At 35.9% G+C, this 18,390-nt stretch overlaps 2 protein-coding genes across 6 annotated transcripts in view; one reads left to right on the plus strand and one right to left on the minus strand.

Annotated features, from left to right (window-relative positions):
- The window catches only part of LOC127656088 (rap guanine nucleotide exchange factor 5-like), a 78,744-nt gene extending 73,699 nt beyond the window's left edge, over window positions 1-5,045 (plus strand). For 4 of the 5 annotated variants that reach the window (XM_052144257.1, XM_052144260.1, XM_052144261.1 and 1 more), the window contains one exon: window positions 1,541-5,045. In XM_052144257.1, coding sequence (XP_052000217.1) covers window positions 1,541-1,659 — 119 coding nt within the window. In that variant the 3' untranslated portion in view covers window positions 1,660-5,045. The remainder of the gene's footprint in view (window positions 1-1,540) is intronic. The other variant, XM_052144259.1, reaches the window with a different exon arrangement.
- A 1,074-nt stretch (window positions 5,046-6,119) lies between these two features.
- The window catches only part of LOC127655806 (dynein axonemal heavy chain 11), a 93,379-nt gene continuing 81,108 nt past the window's right edge, over window positions 6,120-18,390 (minus strand). The window contains exons 75-82 of the mRNA XM_052143790.1: window positions 17,769-17,960; window positions 16,197-16,316; window positions 11,149-11,391; window positions 9,204-9,386; window positions 8,634-8,749; window positions 8,413-8,525; window positions 8,174-8,314; window positions 6,120-7,667 (exon numbers count right to left, since the gene is read on the minus strand). Of these exons, the coding sequence (XP_051999750.1) occupies window positions 7,420-7,667; window positions 8,174-8,314; window positions 8,413-8,525; window positions 8,634-8,749; window positions 9,204-9,386; window positions 11,149-11,391; window positions 16,197-16,316; window positions 17,769-17,960 (1,356 nt within the window). The 3' untranslated portion in view covers window positions 6,120-7,419. The remainder of the gene's footprint in view (window positions 7,668-8,173; window positions 8,315-8,412; window positions 8,526-8,633; window positions 8,750-9,203; window positions 9,387-11,148; window positions 11,392-16,196; window positions 16,317-17,768; window positions 17,961-18,390) is intronic.

Below are 18,390 nucleotides of genomic sequence, written 5' to 3' on the forward strand. Positions count from 1 at the left end.
ATCAAGCAAAGAAATCAACTAAGAGATTGCTGAAATCACTGGAATTGTGTTAAGAACTGTCCAACACATTATTAAAACTTGGAAGAATAGTGGTTAACCGTCAGCTTCACAGAAGAAATCTTGAATGATTATGATCAGAGATCACTAAAATGCTTGAAGTCACATCATAAAAAATCGATCAGTAGAACTTACTGCTATGTTTAATTGTGAGAGTAAGAGCATTTCCACATGCACAATGTGACGAAAACTTACAGGATTGGACTAAACAGCTGTGTGGCCACTAGAAAGACACTTGTTAGTGAGGCTAATCAGAAAAAATTACTATTGGGAGCATAAATATTGGACTGTGGAACAATGGAAAAAGGTCATGTGGTCTGATGAATTTACCCTATTCCAAAGCGATGTGCGCATCAGAGTAAGAAGGGAATTGCATGAAGCGATGCTCCCGTCATACATAGTGCCCACTGTACAAACCTCTGGAGGCAGTGTTATGATCTGGGGTTGCTTTAATTGATCAAGTCTAGGCTCCGAAACGTTATGCGGTGTGGAGGTGAGAGCGTGGTCGAGCCCCCATCTGGAGAGAGAGAAAGCGGTGTCTCGGGTTTTGGCACCAGTGTAAAAAATGTTCAGGTTGGCAGATAAAGGAGAAAGTGGGAACCGGTTTTCACAGTTCACCTGAGTCCGTTTTATTCACAAATAACCAGCAATCGCTGTACAGTTTCACTCAAAACATAAGACGGCTTTTCAGCGTCATTCAAATAAACAGTCTTCTTTTCAGCTTCTCACAACACAAGACTCTCCCTCAGGGAACAGACATGAGGACCCTGGTCTGCCTGTCTCTCTCCTCTCTCTGTGATCTGGCCGTCATGTATCTCCCCCGACTCACACTGTGAACATAGAGATGATAATTGTTCACAATTCATCTCAGGTGGATGTCCTTACCGCTTTCTCTCTCCCCAGACGGGCACTCGACCACACCCTCACCTCCACATGCGGCAATAAAATGAAGTCAGCTGACTACCCGAATGTATTGAATGAACAAGTTATGCCATCAATGGACTTTTTCTTCCCTGGCGGCACGGGCATATTCAAGGACGACAATGACAAGATTCATCGGGCTCAAATTATGAAAGAGTGGTTCAAGGAGCATGAGGAATAATTTTTAACACATAACTAGTCCTGACCTTAACCCCACTGAAAGTCTTTGGGATGTGCTGGAGATGAATTTACAGAGTGGTTCGACTCTCCCGTCATCAATACAAGATCTCGGCCAAAAATGAATGCAACTCTGGACTGAAATAAATGTTGTGATGTTGCATAAGGTTGTTGAAACAATGCCACAACAAATGTATGCCATAATCAAAGCTACAGACTGTCCAACAAAATATTAAAGTATGCAACTTTTTTTGGCCAGGCAGTGTAGTTTTGACCTAGTTTAGCTGTTTATGCATACTCTTTGCTGAGAGCACAACTCACTCCTATTGTGAGGGTGCAGAAATCATAGGTTATGATAATGATTTTTGGCTTTTTTGTCCATCAGGAAACACGCTGTCACAGAAGGACAGTGTAGAGGTGAGAACATACATCAACTACCTGCACGTCATCGACAATCAACAGATCCTCTTTGAGCTCTCGCACAGACTGGAGCCCAGGACATAGAACAACTCCACACATGGGTCCCAATCCACTACTGAAAGAGAGAAAGATATAACTGCAGGCAGAGCTCCAAAAAGTGGTGGAAGCTCCAAACTGGCTGCAAAGATTTAGTGAGACCCTAACCAAACTCTTTCCCTAACCGTAACCGTGAGTGGAAGTGACACCCCCTTTTGGAGATCTCCGGCCTACATCTATACCTACTTGAAAGAGAGGACAAAATGCTCCCTCTGACTGAAGCTGTGATTATAAAGTCATCCTCTAGGGGCGACACACCCACATCAACCTCAAAGACCAGAGGCAGAGAGAATCGCACAACCAAATAAATCTATCTCTCTGCAAGTAATAGTACACAAGTACATAGGTAAAAGGTATAGTTCACCCCAAATTGGAGATGTGTTTATCATGTACTCACCCTCATGTTGTTCCAAACCTGTATGACTTTTTCTGCACAGAAGAAATAAAGTCATACAGGTTTGGAACAACATGAGGCTGATTAAATGATTACAGCACTTACATTTTTGGGTGAGCTATCCCTTTAATTTATGTGAAGAAACTGAATCATGCAAAACTGTGATATGTAAAATTGGCTTCTGAAAGAGCAAGACCTCTGCAGAACAGCTACAACAGGTATGAACGATTACAATTATCCAGTATTCTATAAGTTACAGTAAAAACACATCATGTTGGGATTCCAGATGGTGTTTTGTACAGTGCTTTTTAACTCAGTCATTTAGAAAAGAATGTTAGTATTTTGATCCGGTCCAAAAACTGTAAAAAAACAAAAAAAGTAATTTTTTTGCATATACACATATGGGAAAATCATGGGCACCTACTCAATATTTGAGCTACATGCACAAATCACAAAACAATGTAATTCTAACTATTTGTAGACAATCAGAAAAATATGCCAATCCAGCACACTGTATTTAGGTACAGCATTGCTACCACAAGCAATAGTAGAAGTCTAGAATTAAAACAGTGGTGATCTTTGCTGGACTTTACTAATAACAAACTATAAGAACATCTTAAATCAAACCTTGAAATAATACTTATCTTAAAAATAAATCCTGTGCTGTAGGGCAAAGGTTTTCAAACTGATGTCTTGCTAGTGGGTCCGTGGGGAAAAAAAAATAAAAATGTAAACATGTAAAAATGTAACAAATGAAAAAGATAAAAGTTTGACAGTACCGAATTTGACACTGTTACTGTTTCATTCTGCTTTCTAAAGACTGGTTGGAAATCAGGAGATTTTTATGATTATTTTATTTTGTTGACAACCCTAGTTTTAACTATTAGATCTAATAATAATAACAAAATCTGCATATAGGTTTGTGTTAAAAATATTTATTGAACCTTTAGCAGTCACCTTTAGCTTGCTCACTGGGTGTTATTAGACCATTATTTCAGTAAAGGTGCTCTGGAATAATATGTATTGTGAAAGCGCTATAAAATACATTTGAATTTAATTGAAAAAGTTTCTCGTAAAGGAATATTCCAGGTTAAGCTCCATTAACAGCATTTGTGGCAAAATATTGTCAATTGGTAATATTACCAATAATTACCATAAAAAAAATCCCACCTTTCCCCCCCTTTTCTTTAAAATAAAAAAAAATTACAAATCGATTGGCCTCATTCACTTCATTGTAAGTTCCACAGTGGAACCCAGATTTATTTTTTTATTTACTTTTAAATAAAAAGACGGAGAAGTCCAAAATAATTTTTTGTGGTAATAAATATTATGCCACAAATGCTATGGATTGAGCTTAACTTGTATTGAACCAGGAAATGTTCCTTTCAGGCATCTACACAGTTTACCCCTGCTGTAGGGAACCCAGAGTCTTGTAATTGGTTTTAATGTGTTGGTTTACATGCTTGATCAGGTTCACTGTATTGCAATTCTGTTAGAACTTAGTTTGCAGACAATTATAGAAATAATTAAACAAAACTTCAGGACTTTATTGGAGAAGCCAAACTGCTTTACCCCTGAGAGAGCTCAGAAAAAATGCAAGTGTATAGATTTTGTTGTACAGTGTATAGTTGTACTTGTGAGACATATTTATTAGACAATAGATGTTTCCTGATTCAGTGGGGAATAAGACACATCAGTTGTAAACACAAAGAAAAGATGTAATGTTGTACTGTAAATGTGATTAGATGGACTGAAACAGTGACGTGCACAGACCTTAACAGGGACTGGGTCGGAAGGATAATTTTTTTTTTAATAAGTTGTAATTGTATATACTTAACTAATTTATTTGCTTTTTGAGCATTTAACAATTTTCTTCTATATGTAGCCTACTGAATACTGTACATACTTTTCCCCCACCTTTCCTTTATCACAAATAATAGCCTATTCTGTTATATTTCTCACAAAAAGCACCATGGTAATACACTTGTTTATTTATTTTCAGACATGGTCTATGATAACCCCATGTTTATGACGTGTCATAGTAAAACCATGCTTTATTTAAATGAACTTGAAGTGCCATGACAGTATCATGAAATATGAACATTGTCAATCAGTTTCTTGTCTCATCACTCTTTTCACTTTCTCTTGTTTCTAATCCCTCACTGCATACTGTCATCTCTGCTGCATCATCGGACACTTCTTATATTACTTTCTCTTCATTTCTTTTAATATTCATATAATGTTATTTTACTGTATTCTGTCATTCATATGTATACATATACAGGACCTTAACCCAATAATATGGCTGAACCATGGTACAATAATGGTGTCAATATGGTACCATGGATATTATTGGTTATCATGGTAGTCTACAAGTGTTTAGTCTAATGGCTTATTTGTTTCAACAAAACCAAACTGGCTTTGATTTAACCAGAGAGCTCCTTCAGTTTATGTCAATATTCTATAAAAGACTAATTTAATTTATATCACTGAAAGTGACACGACCAGATCCATTATAATTAATAAATCTGTCTAAACTGAGGTGCGTGATGTCAGAAATACAGTATTCGAGTATTAATCTTTTGATGAACTTACAACACAAAACATGGAGTGAACTTTTTGTCTGACCCGTTTCTCGTCTGAGGTAATGGCTCTTTGATGCTCTGCCCCCGTTCTGTGCACGTCACAGGTCTGAAGGATTTGGCAACGCCATTGATTGACCAGTCTGATTGTTAATACATGTGCGGTTCACATGTAAACTCTGTAAATACACAAAGATGGATTTTTAATAAATAATAAGAAACAGGCCATAAAGAAATTGCAAGGTGTGCATCTCACCTTCAGAAACATTTTTTGTTAGCAGTGACTGGCTGTAGCTGTTTTTTGCACTTTTCTTTGTCAAGAGCCTGACATTAAAGAAAAATATTCTTTGCCACTGTTTCTTTTTCCTTTGTGTGCCTAGTGACAATAAAAGCTATCATTAAACCCACACATACAAGTTTAAAGTTGATAAGTTAAAAGAAAATTTGACCAAATTTACCTTTAGCAGACAAAGGCATTTACAGTCTTTATCTTCCCGGACAATGGACCAAAATACTGATGACTAAAAATTACACTACACAGATTTTTGACCAATCAAATGCTCTCTAGAATGAGAATATCCCTCCCCCTTGTTTATCAGACTGATCTCACAGTGAAATCGGAAACAGTAGTTTGACTTTTCTTTCGCAAAATTCGGTGTGTGCCTACTGATATTCGAAACACTGCCCCCAGTGGCCAAAAAGTTAACCATTGTTGGGCACACATGTGAGTTCTGTTTTCCCAGGTTGTTTTCGGCTGTAATACAGTGAAGAGGAATGCATATAATATGCTAAATATATTGAACCCCCAAACCTATACCTAACGATCAGTGGAGTAAAAATGTTATGTTCGTCACTGACTACACAAACGTGATTACTTCCTGGTTTCAGGGTTCCAATTCCATTGGCAACAATCAGAAAGAAAGGTGAGCAAACTAATCCCAACCCTAAAATACAGAAATATTGGCCTTTATAGGCATATGCAAGATCAGATTACGTCACTGATTTTCTAACATTCTGATTGTTACAGTATTGGCCGCCTCTTTACTCATAATATCAATGAAATATCCATTCTGTGGAAGATGACTGGCTAGGACCACGCCATTAACAATAACATAGTCACATTCCCACAAAGGAGATGACAAACAGGTCTTATTTATACAAGACTAAAATAAAATAAAAGGGTGAGGATCTTGGATTAACCTCTTCAATATTACCTAAAATGTGATATCTAAAAGATTATGTTACTGATTACCAGTGTTGGGTAGATTACTTCTGAAATGTAAGCCGGTACTGATAACAAATTACATGACTAAAATTGTAAAAAGTAACATAATCCTTTAGAGTGCATGTTTTAGTGTACCTAATTGGATTAATTTTGGATGTAATCTAATTACAAGTACTTGATCTGGATTAGAAAATCCTGATTACATGTAATCCATCACTACCCAACACTGTCAACAAAGAAACCTGCACTCATCAAATGATTTTATGGGGTCTTTAATGTTTCAAAATGTTTGAAGTAAAATAGAAACTTACTGCCAACCGAGTGGTAGGAATACAGTATGAACTATGCCAAACACTTTTAAATATCTTGTGTCTAATCATATTAAAAACATAGACCTTTGTATGTGTCAGTAAGAGTGTGAACTTTCTACAATGCAGAAAGCTGTAAAGCTTAATTGGCTGACTGTTTAGACAAATTGTCTAAACAGTTACAGATCCATCCTGTTGTGGGCCATTATTACTCGCTGCGCGCCTGCTGCTGGACTCACTGAGAGGGGAGGAAGAGCTCCAGATCTTGTGCTAACCACTCATTTCCCTCTCCCGGACAGATGTATCATTTTCTTGTCTCCTGACAAGGTCTGCGTCATAGCAAAGAACTGTGGGAAGGGTGTATAAACAATCCCAGACAAACACAGCAGCAGATGTTGTTTATTTTGTGATCGTGTGGAATATAAAGTTGCTGTCTAATACCTTCTGAAATAGTACTGAACAAAAGCACATTTGTAGTTCAGCATTATGATACCTAGTAATATATAGTTATTAAACCACACATAGGTTGAGCAAAAAACTGACAAGCTCAATCATGCCATTCAAAGAAGCTAGCAAATTGGTTTCTCGACATGAGATGAATCGCAGTGATCTATCTGTATTCAGCGGGAGAGGAGAGTCAATGTCAAACACACCTCATTTAAAAATCAGCCTACATAATATACTGGGAGTCTCTTATTGTGATGGCACTCGAGAAGATAGTTTCATTCATTGGGCACTGGGTTGCCATAAAAGCTGCTTTTCATATAAGCTACTCTTAGTCTTAAAGGGTTATTTCAACCAAAAATGAAAATGATGTTATTACTAACTCATCCCTATGTTGTTCCAACCCTGTTTTACTTTGTTTCTATTGTGGAACACAAAAGGCATTCTTAGACAGAATGACAGTCTCAGTCACCATTCACTTTCATTGTATGAAAAAAATATGCAATTAAAGAGGCAATCAGTCCCAAACATTTTGCCTAACATTGCTTTCTATTATGTTTTGATCTTCCAAACTATTTATTAACATTCAAGTTTCTAAAAATCCATACACTACATAGATTACAACATAACACTCTATATGCACATTCTATCATATTAAATTGACACATTAAAAAACTTAAATTCAACCATTTTTTTAACAGCAGATAAAAATCAACACAATACTTATTATAAAGGTAACTATATAACAGACCTGAAAAAAGGACAACATATTTGAGCGGAACAGAGTGGCCCTGTTCACACAGACATAAGCAGAGCCACTCCTGTAAGGACCCACTTTGCAGGAGGATGGCGTGATTTGAGGCGGAAGCTCCAGATGTAGGTGGGGCCGCGGAGTTTGGTGCGGTACACTGGGCACTCATATGTGTTCTTCACATCCTGCTGGTCAGCAGGCACTGCACGTATATACAGCACTGGCATGGCTGGAGTCAACTCCTTCAAAACAGCCTCTGATAACAAACCTGTGAAGTTGTCCCAACGAGCACCTGTAGGAGACACAGAAACAATGGTGAAAAAGTCTTAAAACTGAAGTGTGTGATTTCTGTGCCACTAGTGTCATGAAATGGCAAATATAATGATTGTTTTCAGACAGGTTTTACAAACACTTTCTCTATCTTTTATTGGTCAGCCAAACAGATAACCCCTCCCCAAACTCACACCACTGATTGAGCTAATGTTGCTGGGTTTGGCTGGTCAGCATGCTCAAACGAACAAAGTAATGTTTTGATTGCGACAATTTTTATACTTTTCAAGGAAAACAATTAATGGATTTCTTACAGTTCTTAGAACATCCAAACTATTACAACTTGACTAAGTTACAAAAACATTTTTTGGCATTAGAATTGTTCAAAATGAATCTATTACAGAATTGTTTTCACCTGAATTAATATTTTGGCATTAGAGTTGTTTTGTTTTTTGTCAATTAAATTAAATTCTGTGACACATACCTACAAAATACTATTTTCAATACAACAAAGTTGTTTATTCTCACCCTCAATGTGGAGTCCATATATATACGCTCCCTCTCGAGGAGGATGTCCATAATCATCCTTAGTTTTCTTGGTGACATCCACAGACAGACTCATCCTATCTAAAGGCCACTTATTCTTCCGGGCTATGCTCTGCATAATTGCTGCAAAACAACATGTCTAATAGTTAACCGAATAGGCCTATACATCACATTTTCATGGTGTTTAATTTACTAATTTGAAAAATAAATGTTTGTCTCACCTGTGAGAAATGATTGAGGGCTAAAGAGCCCAGAGATCCAAACCACAGCAGGAATCACAAAGTCTTGAGTCCAAGTGTCTAACTCCCGACACTGGGCCAGAACATCAATGAACCTGCAGGATATTATCATAGAGTCTACATCACTCAAGTCTGCAGTGATGTGATTTACTAATATTTTGGATTTTGTCTGGAACATAAAAGAGGTATCTGATGTACTGTACCACAGGGCAAGTGTTTTGGTTGAAGGGTATGCCAGCCTGCTCCAGCTCTCTGGAACACTGTCATAGAACAGAGCTGTTTGGAGAATCTCCATGTCTGAAGAAAGACTCAGTTCACCCTGTACAACATACATCATTTTAGCAAAACCCAATTCAAAAATCATACCCTTTACAGATAGGGATATGATAGCAACATAGCTGTCTATTTATAATGTACACATACTTGAGTTTAATTTGTCTGTGAACAATCTAATTTACCACATTTTCAGAAAAGAAGTCTATCTCGACACTGTGACATGGATTGTACCAGATTTGAATTTGAGGAACCTTTGTTTGGGTCTTCCTTGAGAAGGAAGGATGTTAATATTCATTAGCTAAGCCTTTGCAACAGCAAAATTCATAAAATTGATGAATAGCAGAGTGATTTTTGGTGGCCTTTTTGCTTTTCATAATTACATGTATGAGTGCCAAACTCAGCAGAAAGTCATGAAATAAATGTTTTAAATGGACCCAAAGACTGTCCCACCCCTATTCCTAATTATATTTATTATTCTGTGTGCCTTAGTCTCCTACCTTCAGTCCCAGTTCCAGCTCTTTTAATGATCTGTGTATCTCTGCCAGCAGCACATTCATTCGCTCACACTCCTGCAAGCACACTAGGATGTAGGGGCTCCTCTCTACTGTCTTACTCATGAGCTCTGCCAAATTATATTCCTCAGGCAACTTCTCCAGCATGTCATCCAGAACACTCTTCACCTGATCACAGAAGATAAGAAAATTATCAATAGTAATTCTACTACACTTTTTAAAGCTTCCAATTAGAACCAAAAAGGGTTGTATAGCCTAATCACACTTAGGAGAACCTTTTTAAAGGGATAGTTCACCCAATGTGTATGACTTTCTTTCTTCTGCAGAACACAAACAACGATTTTTAGAAGATCATTGCAGTTATTGCAATGCAATAAAGGCCAGAAATTTGAAGCTCCAAAAATCACATATATGCAGCATAAAAGTAATCAATATTACACCAGTTGTTTAATATATGTACTCTGAAGCGATGCAAGTTGAGAAACAGATCAATATTTCCATAATTTTTCTACTATATATCTCCACTTTCACAATGTTTAAGTGAAAGTAGAGATTTATAGTAAATACAGTTATTTATGAATGAAAAGTCATGTTCTGAAGACATGGATTTAACCACTTGAGTCATATGGATTACTTTTATGCTCTCTTTATGTGATTTCTGGAGCTTAAAAGGTCTGGTCACCATTCACTTGCATTGTATGGACCTACAAAGCTGAAATATTCTTCTAAAAATCTTAATTTGTGTTCCGCAAAAGAAAGAAACCCATACAAATCTTAGTATGTACATCTTAGGGTGAGAAAATTATGAGAGATTTAAAATGTTTGGATAATTATCCCTTCGAGTATTACAAATAACTTTTCTAGCTCTTCAGAAAACCATCTATGTACTGGTGCTTTAAAGAGCACAGAAATCAATACACTGATCTAATGTTCCATCAAGACCTTTTTAGTCACCAAAGAATCACATCCAGTGGATAAAGAAAATAATTGTTCTTGATACGAAAATGATTCTTTCTTGAACCTAAGATGCTGCAAAGAACCAAATGAACCTTTATTTATTAAGACTCAAGGAAGTTGCCTAAATAGTTGATTTAAAGGAATATTCAGAGTTCAATAGAAGTTAAGCTAATTCAACAGCATTTATGGCATAATGTTGTTTACAAGAAACATTTATTTTGACTTGTTCCTCCTTTTCTTTAAAAAAAGAATCTGGGTTACAGTGAGGCACTCACAATGGAAGTTAAGTAGGCCAATCCGTAAACGTTAAAATGATCACTGTGTCAAAAGTATAGCCACAAGATGTAAACAATATGCTTGTTAACATGATATTTGTGTAAAAACATCATCACTTACTAACCTTTTATTTGCAAAGTTATTTCCCATTTTACAACTTTGTTGCCATGACGACGTAACATCGAAAAATCTACAACATTAATAACATGATATAAAAATGATAAATGTAACTTTACGGCTCGGAAAATACACAAGTTTTAACAGGTGAATTGATGTAAGTGCTTTTATAAAATTATAAGCTTCACATTTAAACCCTTTGCCTTTAAACCCTCCAAAAATTGGCCCCATTCACTTCCATCGTAAGTGCCTCACTGTAACTTTGATTTTTGCTTTTTAAAGAAAAGGAGAGATGAGTCAAAATAATTTTTTGTGGTCATCAACATGGTGCCACAAACTTGTACCCAGAATATTCCTTTAAGATAGTCACACTTACATTATTTCCAAATAGTGCTACACTGCACATTTGGTTGGATTTGTCTAAATGCAACACTTAACTGATTGTCATTTTTCTTCTCAAGAAATGTTATCTTTTTAGGGATGTTTAGGTAATTTTATAGGATAAAAATACTTTAATTTAGACAACGAAGTGATGATTACTGCAGGTGCACCAGTGACACTATATCTACTGTAGCTTTACCTTCTCCTCTATGCACTGTGTTGCTCCCTCTCCTGTAGATGAGTCACTGGGCTGGAGTTCCAACAGGGTTTTAAAGAGAGCATCAGATGTGGCTGCCATGAACTCAATCTCAGCATTAGGGTGCATGCTATAAAGACCAGGACTCTCCACAGGTAACATCTCATCCACATAGCTTTGATATCCAGTGTAGTCCAAATCTGGAGGAGCTGGAAAGCTGGGACAAAGGAACAGCTCCCCTTCAAACTAAAACAGAGCGGTTAAGACACTTAAAAGAATATTTCACCCAAAAATGGTTGCCTATTAAAGCCTGTGGACTGATTTTCATGCGAAGTGAGTGGGTCGCTTTTGCCGGGAAAATCCAAAGGATGTGACATTTATGTGCGTTCCCGAGAGCCTTGCCTCAGACAGTAATAGCTTCTCATCCGCTATTCAACAGCGACAACAAACTGCAACACTAGGTAACATTATCTTAGAGATGGAATCCAGCAAAAGTTCGACTCCTTCGGGACCTTGTTCGGTTTTGGGGATCAAAACCAACTCTGAATTGCAGTTCTTCTTATTGGACAGGTAAGCTTACATAACTGCAAAGTATGTGAAATATAGTGTCATAAGGATTGATCTGTGTAATTTTAGCTAAACTACAATAATACATTAAAGCTAGACAATGTTCAAGATAATGCAAAAAGCTTAATTCATTAGTGTAACGTAACTTAGTTATACAGAAAATATATACATTCTATTATAATAAAACAATAGCGCATCGATATATCAAAATGACAGTTGTGATGGAATCACATCGATACTGAATTGTGTCAACATAGTTACAATGTACAGTCAATTTTATAAACAGCTACTTTCATCATCCACTAAATTTAACTAACAGCTATTGATAAAGCTGGCTAGCTTGCTAACATCGACATAGGCTATCGTATAAATGCAGTCAATGTATCATGCAAAGAAAAGTGATTACTTCAAACTACAGTCTCGCAAAGTCAGACCTATATCCACACTTTATTTTAGCCCTGTTCCAGCACTGGAGAGTCAAATATAATATACAGTCTCAAAGTTTGTAGTAAAAAAATCATAACTGTGTAATTTTAATTATGGAACCTCATCTGTCTGCATGATGCTGGTGAATCACATTCAGTCTGTTTTGGTCGATGCTCGCTCGCGTCCCTATGGAGTGTGCGCGCTAGCACGAGCAACAGGTAGCTCGCTGCAGTTCATGTAATGGCCACAGGTGTCATTAATAACAAGAGTTTCTGAATCTTACATACTGCACCTTTAAGCAAAAAAAAATATACATTTTTAAGAATCTAAGGAATCTGGCAGCTCTTTTCCATATAAGGACAGTGCATAGTGACCACGGCTGTCAACAAACAACAAAAAAAACATAAAAATAGTCCATGCACCTCATGTGATATTTTCCAAGCCATACTGTATGAGAGTTTTGTCTGAGGAACTGACAGAAATGTAAGTTTAGTCACTGAACACATCACACAAGGTTTGACCTCAATGGCGGCAAAAGCCATTGGTTCTCGCATGTGTTAAAACCGATCGCTGAGCGTCTGTTTAAATATGGTGAATGAATAGTTTGATTTAAGAAGTGCAGTGATAGGAAAGATTTATGACTGTGTTTCCTTGGGAACATGGTATATACTGTAGTACATATGGACTACTTTATGGTGGCCTTCTTGGAGACAACCATGGTTGTCTAGGAATTATATGAAAAAGAGATATCTCAACATTCTTTAGACTTCCTACTTTTTTGTTCCATAGAAAAAAAAGAAAAGAAATGCAGGCTTAGAATGACATGAGGGTGAGTAAATAATGATAGTTTTTAATTTGGGGTGAACTATCCCTTTAACAGATCATCGAGTAGTTGGGAGGTGGCAGTTTTTTTATGATTCATATAAAAATTTCTGAGGTCTAATGGTTAATGTTCTTGGCTGGTAACCAAAAGGTTTTATGTTCAAACTCCTCAAGGGATGATTCATGAGGCATCACCATAGTGCCCTTGAGCAAGGCATTTCACTTAAGGCTACTCCTGGGGAATTGTCCCTGTAATTAGCATAAGTCACACAACAGGACATTAGGCAAATAATGTAACTTTGGAGATGATTTCTGCATAAAATGAGGTCCTGATCAACATTTCACCATGCTAACTCGATGCTAAAAAGGAAGCTCCCCTTAGAGTTGTCCTCGCTAAGAGATGGAGTGTGAGGTAATCGATAGCATTGTTTGTGCTGGGTACTGGGAGAGTAATGCAGCTCAGTGGAGAGGCTAAAGATAAACGCTGTGATTGATGGCTGCTCATCCAGGGGTCTAATGAGACACAGTAAGTAAACAGTGAGCTAAATGCCTGACCACTGCTGGAAAGCTGCCTTAATCATTACCGCACTTCAGTAAAGACATGCTTAAAGGGATACTTCACTCCTTTCATCATTTACTCACACTCATGTTGTTCCAAAACTGTATGACTTTCTTTCATCCGAGCAGCGTCAACATTCTTCAATATTTGTCCTCTTGTGTTTCATGGATGAAAGTCAGTCATACAGGTTTGGAACAAAATTAAGGTGAGTTAATGATGACAGAATTTGGGTGAACTGACCCTTTAAATGTATCATAAAACATGAACATGGAAGACACATGCACACAAAACATGCAAACAAATAAATGTCTTCAGTGTGTTGTGGGACTTTATTACCAAAAGCTAAATTTGTTTGAGTCAATGCTTCTTTCATATTTGTTTTGAGAATTGTGTAAGGGTAATGCAAATCTTCACCACTAGATAGCCCCATACAGCTATTTACAGGTACAATCCTGATCTCTGTGTTCAAAGGTTGTTTACATTTACAGTCTATTTCTGACATGTTGCTCAAAAACACTTGCCCTGCAGAGTGTCACTGAAGCACTTTTATTAGAACTCTAGATTAAAACTCAACATGATGTATTTGCAAATCTACGTTCACTCCAGAAATGTCAAGGCACAAAATCACATCACATCTTCCCAACACCAAAAGGATTTCAGTTTTCCAGTATCTAAACTACAGAACATCTTTGTACTAGCTCACAGGATTTTTTTCTTAACCAGTATTTTGTCTTTGTTTTCTACAGTAAAAATATCCTTAAAACAAGATAAGACTTGTATTCAGAGAGTATATCTTGAATAAAGTTATTTCTTCACCCCACTGGCAAACAGTTTTCCTTCTTAGAAGCATAAACCTTAAAAATAAACTTAATATCCTATGCAATTTTGCTTCTCAAGTAAATGTATTTTGTTTAACCCTTGTGCATCAATTTAAAAAGAAATTACTCAGAGGTCCTTGAGTCAAATGAAACAAAAAACTGTCATAATAATATTATATATTAATATTATTTTCCACTTTCAGAGTTAATTTATTTAACCGACATCAGTCCTGATCATAACTACCAAATATTCATTAATTTTCAGGATTTTAGCTCTTTAAATGCCAGTTTGTTTATATAATGCCACTACTGTTTTTTATGGAAAAAAAAAGAAAGAATAATTTTCCTTATGCTAAATGCTAAGGGGAATTTATTTATTATTGTATTATCACAGTCTGGGATATATCAATGATTAGCAAAAACATTGCACAAAAAAAGTGTCAGATTATTAAAAAAAAAAGCTCACACTCACACTCTTGGAGGACAAATATGCCTGTCTCAAAGAATAGCCATAAAAATATTATATATTAATATTATTTTCCACTTTCACTGAACAAACAAAATGTCTTAATACACACATACAAAACACATTCTAACATCCATACCAACACACCAACACAATTTTAGCAGCATAATTTATTCAATTGGCCTGCAGTGCTCTATAATACAGAAAACATGGAAAAAGAATGTAATTGCTCCATAGGCTAACGTGAGAAAATAACGCCAATTGGTGGAAAATATTTTTATTTTTTATTTTTAAGCCAGTGCTCGGAATGAAAGCATAATATAATAGAATTCATGATTTTTAACTTTAATGGCACTGGGATCAAATATTGCTGTTTTAATGGGTTTCAATGTGGACATTTTTATCCTTAAGTTCCTGAGTGTAACTATTTTGTGTACACAGCATATTATTGATTTATTATAGGAATTGATGTTGAAATATCAAAATTCCCCATAAAATACACACCTTTGACAAAATATATGTCGTTGGCATTAACACAGCCAAAATTATTACAAAAAATTAAAAAGACAATAATTTCCTGAAGGTTGCACAAGAATTATGGATGTTTAGATACTTTTACTGGAAAACAAGACAAAGATACTATTTAAGAAAATTGTATTTTGCAGTGCTTGTACTTTAGTCTTCTTTTGAACTTTCTGAAATTTTGTCTTGCGCTTTTGTTGCAATTTTCTTTATTTGTGAGTCATTTTAGATATAAGCGTCTTCTAAATTAATGAATGTATAAATTGTACATTTATCTCTTAGTTTGTTTTGGCAGTGCTGTGAAAACATTGAAATCTACTATATATATATATATATATATATATATATATATTGTGGTGAAGTTAATATAGCAGAAAATATTAAATTCTAAAAGATTACTTTCTACATTCAGATAATTTAGTTAATTTAAGCATGAACTTGAAAAAAATAAGTCAATTTTACATTTAAACTCAATTCAAACAAGTCAAAAAGAATGCTCTTGCTTAAAAGTAAATATAATTTATGATTCTTTTGTTGTAAAAGCATGTCTTAAGTCAGTGCTACATGTCTTGATTATAATTTAAAAACAAAGAGTGAGTAAAATTTACTTGAATATTGCTAAGGTATCTTCACTTGAAAATTTCTAATTAAAGCCACCAATAATTGTGTGTAGCCTTTACTTAAAAATATGGTCTGTTAAATTTACTTGCAATTTCTGCATGGAAATTGTTTCCTAGGTTTTTATTTTTAATTTTTACAAGTAAACTCCCCTCCTACTTTTTTCAGTGTACTTGGATCAAATTCAAAGTTAGATAACACCGTCATCAATGCTTTAATCAAATATGTTTGTGCTCTGAATTTCTAAATATACCATCTTGGGATTGATGAACTCCTGCAGGTATGTACGACAGAGTCTCCTGTCCCACTCATCAGTGATGTGTCCTCCATATATGATTTCTCCAAACAGATAGCACAGATCCTCCCATGGTACCTGACCCACACACATAAACACATAAATAAAAACGTCAAATTCCATGCACAGACTGATACCTCAGCGCCCCGTGTTTAAGACCCACAGCAATATTTTCAGCCAGATTTGCAAGTTCACATAAAAACACATGGTTAAAACTGTCTTTATAAAACAGACTCTAAATAAGACTCTAAATTCTATATTAATGCACCAGTGTAAGATGATCTATATTATTTGGTGGAAGAATTAAATTCAGATAATTATCAATAATAAAATCTAACCATTTAATAAACATTTGTTTCTTTTATCATAGTGCTGTTACTGCTGTTTTATAAAAGCAATAAGCCACTCAAGTGACTCATCACAGTGATTTTAACATGGGTAAAGAGGTTTTAGAACACTGCTTCGTTTTAAATCACGGCCTCTCATGGATTATTACTTTAATGTGATCGGTAAAACAACTGATCCCTTATCAAAATAAACCTCCTGTAGTGAAGTACAGTGAGGGTTTTCATTTAAAATTTAATGTCATTAGCCTATGTACATGAAATCACACTCTTCTCTCACTTTTTGTACCAGGGAAGAACACAATCCTGTTCATGCACAATTCAAATAAAGATCAAGCTATTTCTGAACTAACACTGTGTTTAGCTAGAGTCTCTTCTGAGCAAAGAGTTTATGACACGTGATTCTAAAGGATAGAAGAACAAGTGCCCGTGTGTCTTATAACCAATGACAGACGCTAGAGGTTCACCATCATTTGTACCTGTATTGTTTTGCAAATTGCTTCTTTCATCAGCTCTAATTGCAGTGATCACTTATAAAGCATTGTAAGGTGTCACGCACAACGCGTGTAATTACATATAGCATGACGCTTCATTTGCCGCCTAATGAATCCTCAGTTTACGCACATACAGGTTACTGTTTGGTTAACATAATGAAGGACATTCGTTTTTTGAGGGGAGGGACAAAATCTAGAGCGGTATAATTGGTTGTGACCAGAGTAATGCAGGGAGAGGAAAAACACACAATGAGATTTTGTGGATACAGTGAGATCGTGACTGTTTGAAATTATACAGAACCAGTGTGATTTATTTATTTTATTTCCAATTATTTTTACTCTTCCCTCAGTTTATAAGAACAAGCATAAATTAAGTTTACAGTAATGCATTTAAAAAAAACAGTCTATGGGGCAAGATGTTCTGAAGGATTTAAAAGCAGAGATGCATCTTATGACTTGAAGTTCAGTCATGAAACTCTACACTGCGCAAGCTAATGGGTTCTTTGAAGTGGTTATTTGTTAGCCAATCAACTTGCATACTCTCTCTTTGTCTAACATTTAAATTGCTCAGTTTTGCAGATAAGCTGGTTTTATTGCAGCACCCTACAAGAGTTTTTCTCTAAAAACCCCCCTCCTCCCCACCACCACTTGTCTAGATATGCATTTATAAGTAATGAACACTGATCTCTTACCTTAGCATTTGTTTCCAGGTAGTTGTACAGCACACTGATGGAGATGGTCAGATCTCCACTATTGAATGGGTATCTGTGGTTCCAGCCCTGTGGCCCAAACTTCCTCCTCTCACTTACACAGGCATGGAAGTAACACACTGAGAAAAGGAGTCTTTTAAACTCCTGCTCATGAGAACACATTTCAAGAGTATCCTGTAGGGTGGAAATGAGAACATGGAAACAAATTCACAATAGTTATGTCATACTGTTTTGATTCAACTTTTGATACAAATTTATCATCAAGAAACCAGAACAAAACAATGAATATTAAAGGTGCTGTGAGCTAATTCTCTTAGAACACTATGCATAAATTGTCCTTACTACCTGACAGATATCAGTGAAATAGGTGGCCTAAGAAATCACACCTGCATCGAGGCATTTTTTTAGTCAAATCAGAAACTCTGTCTGTGAAATAATTTTGGGTTTTGGTTAGATGTTAGCAGAATGGCTGAAATCACTTACAACACCAGCAAATGCTCATTCACATTATTTTATTGATTATTATATTAGTCACTGAGCACCTGTAAGAACACCTGTACACCTACCTGTACATATTCAAGCAATTATCTAATCAGTCAATTGA

This window comes from Xyrauchen texanus, chromosome 15, assembly GCF_025860055.1.
Source record: "Xyrauchen texanus isolate HMW12.3.18 chromosome 15, RBS_HiC_50CHRs, whole genome shotgun sequence".
Taxonomy (NCBI): Eukaryota; Metazoa; Chordata; class Actinopteri; order Cypriniformes; family Catostomidae; genus Xyrauchen; species Xyrauchen texanus.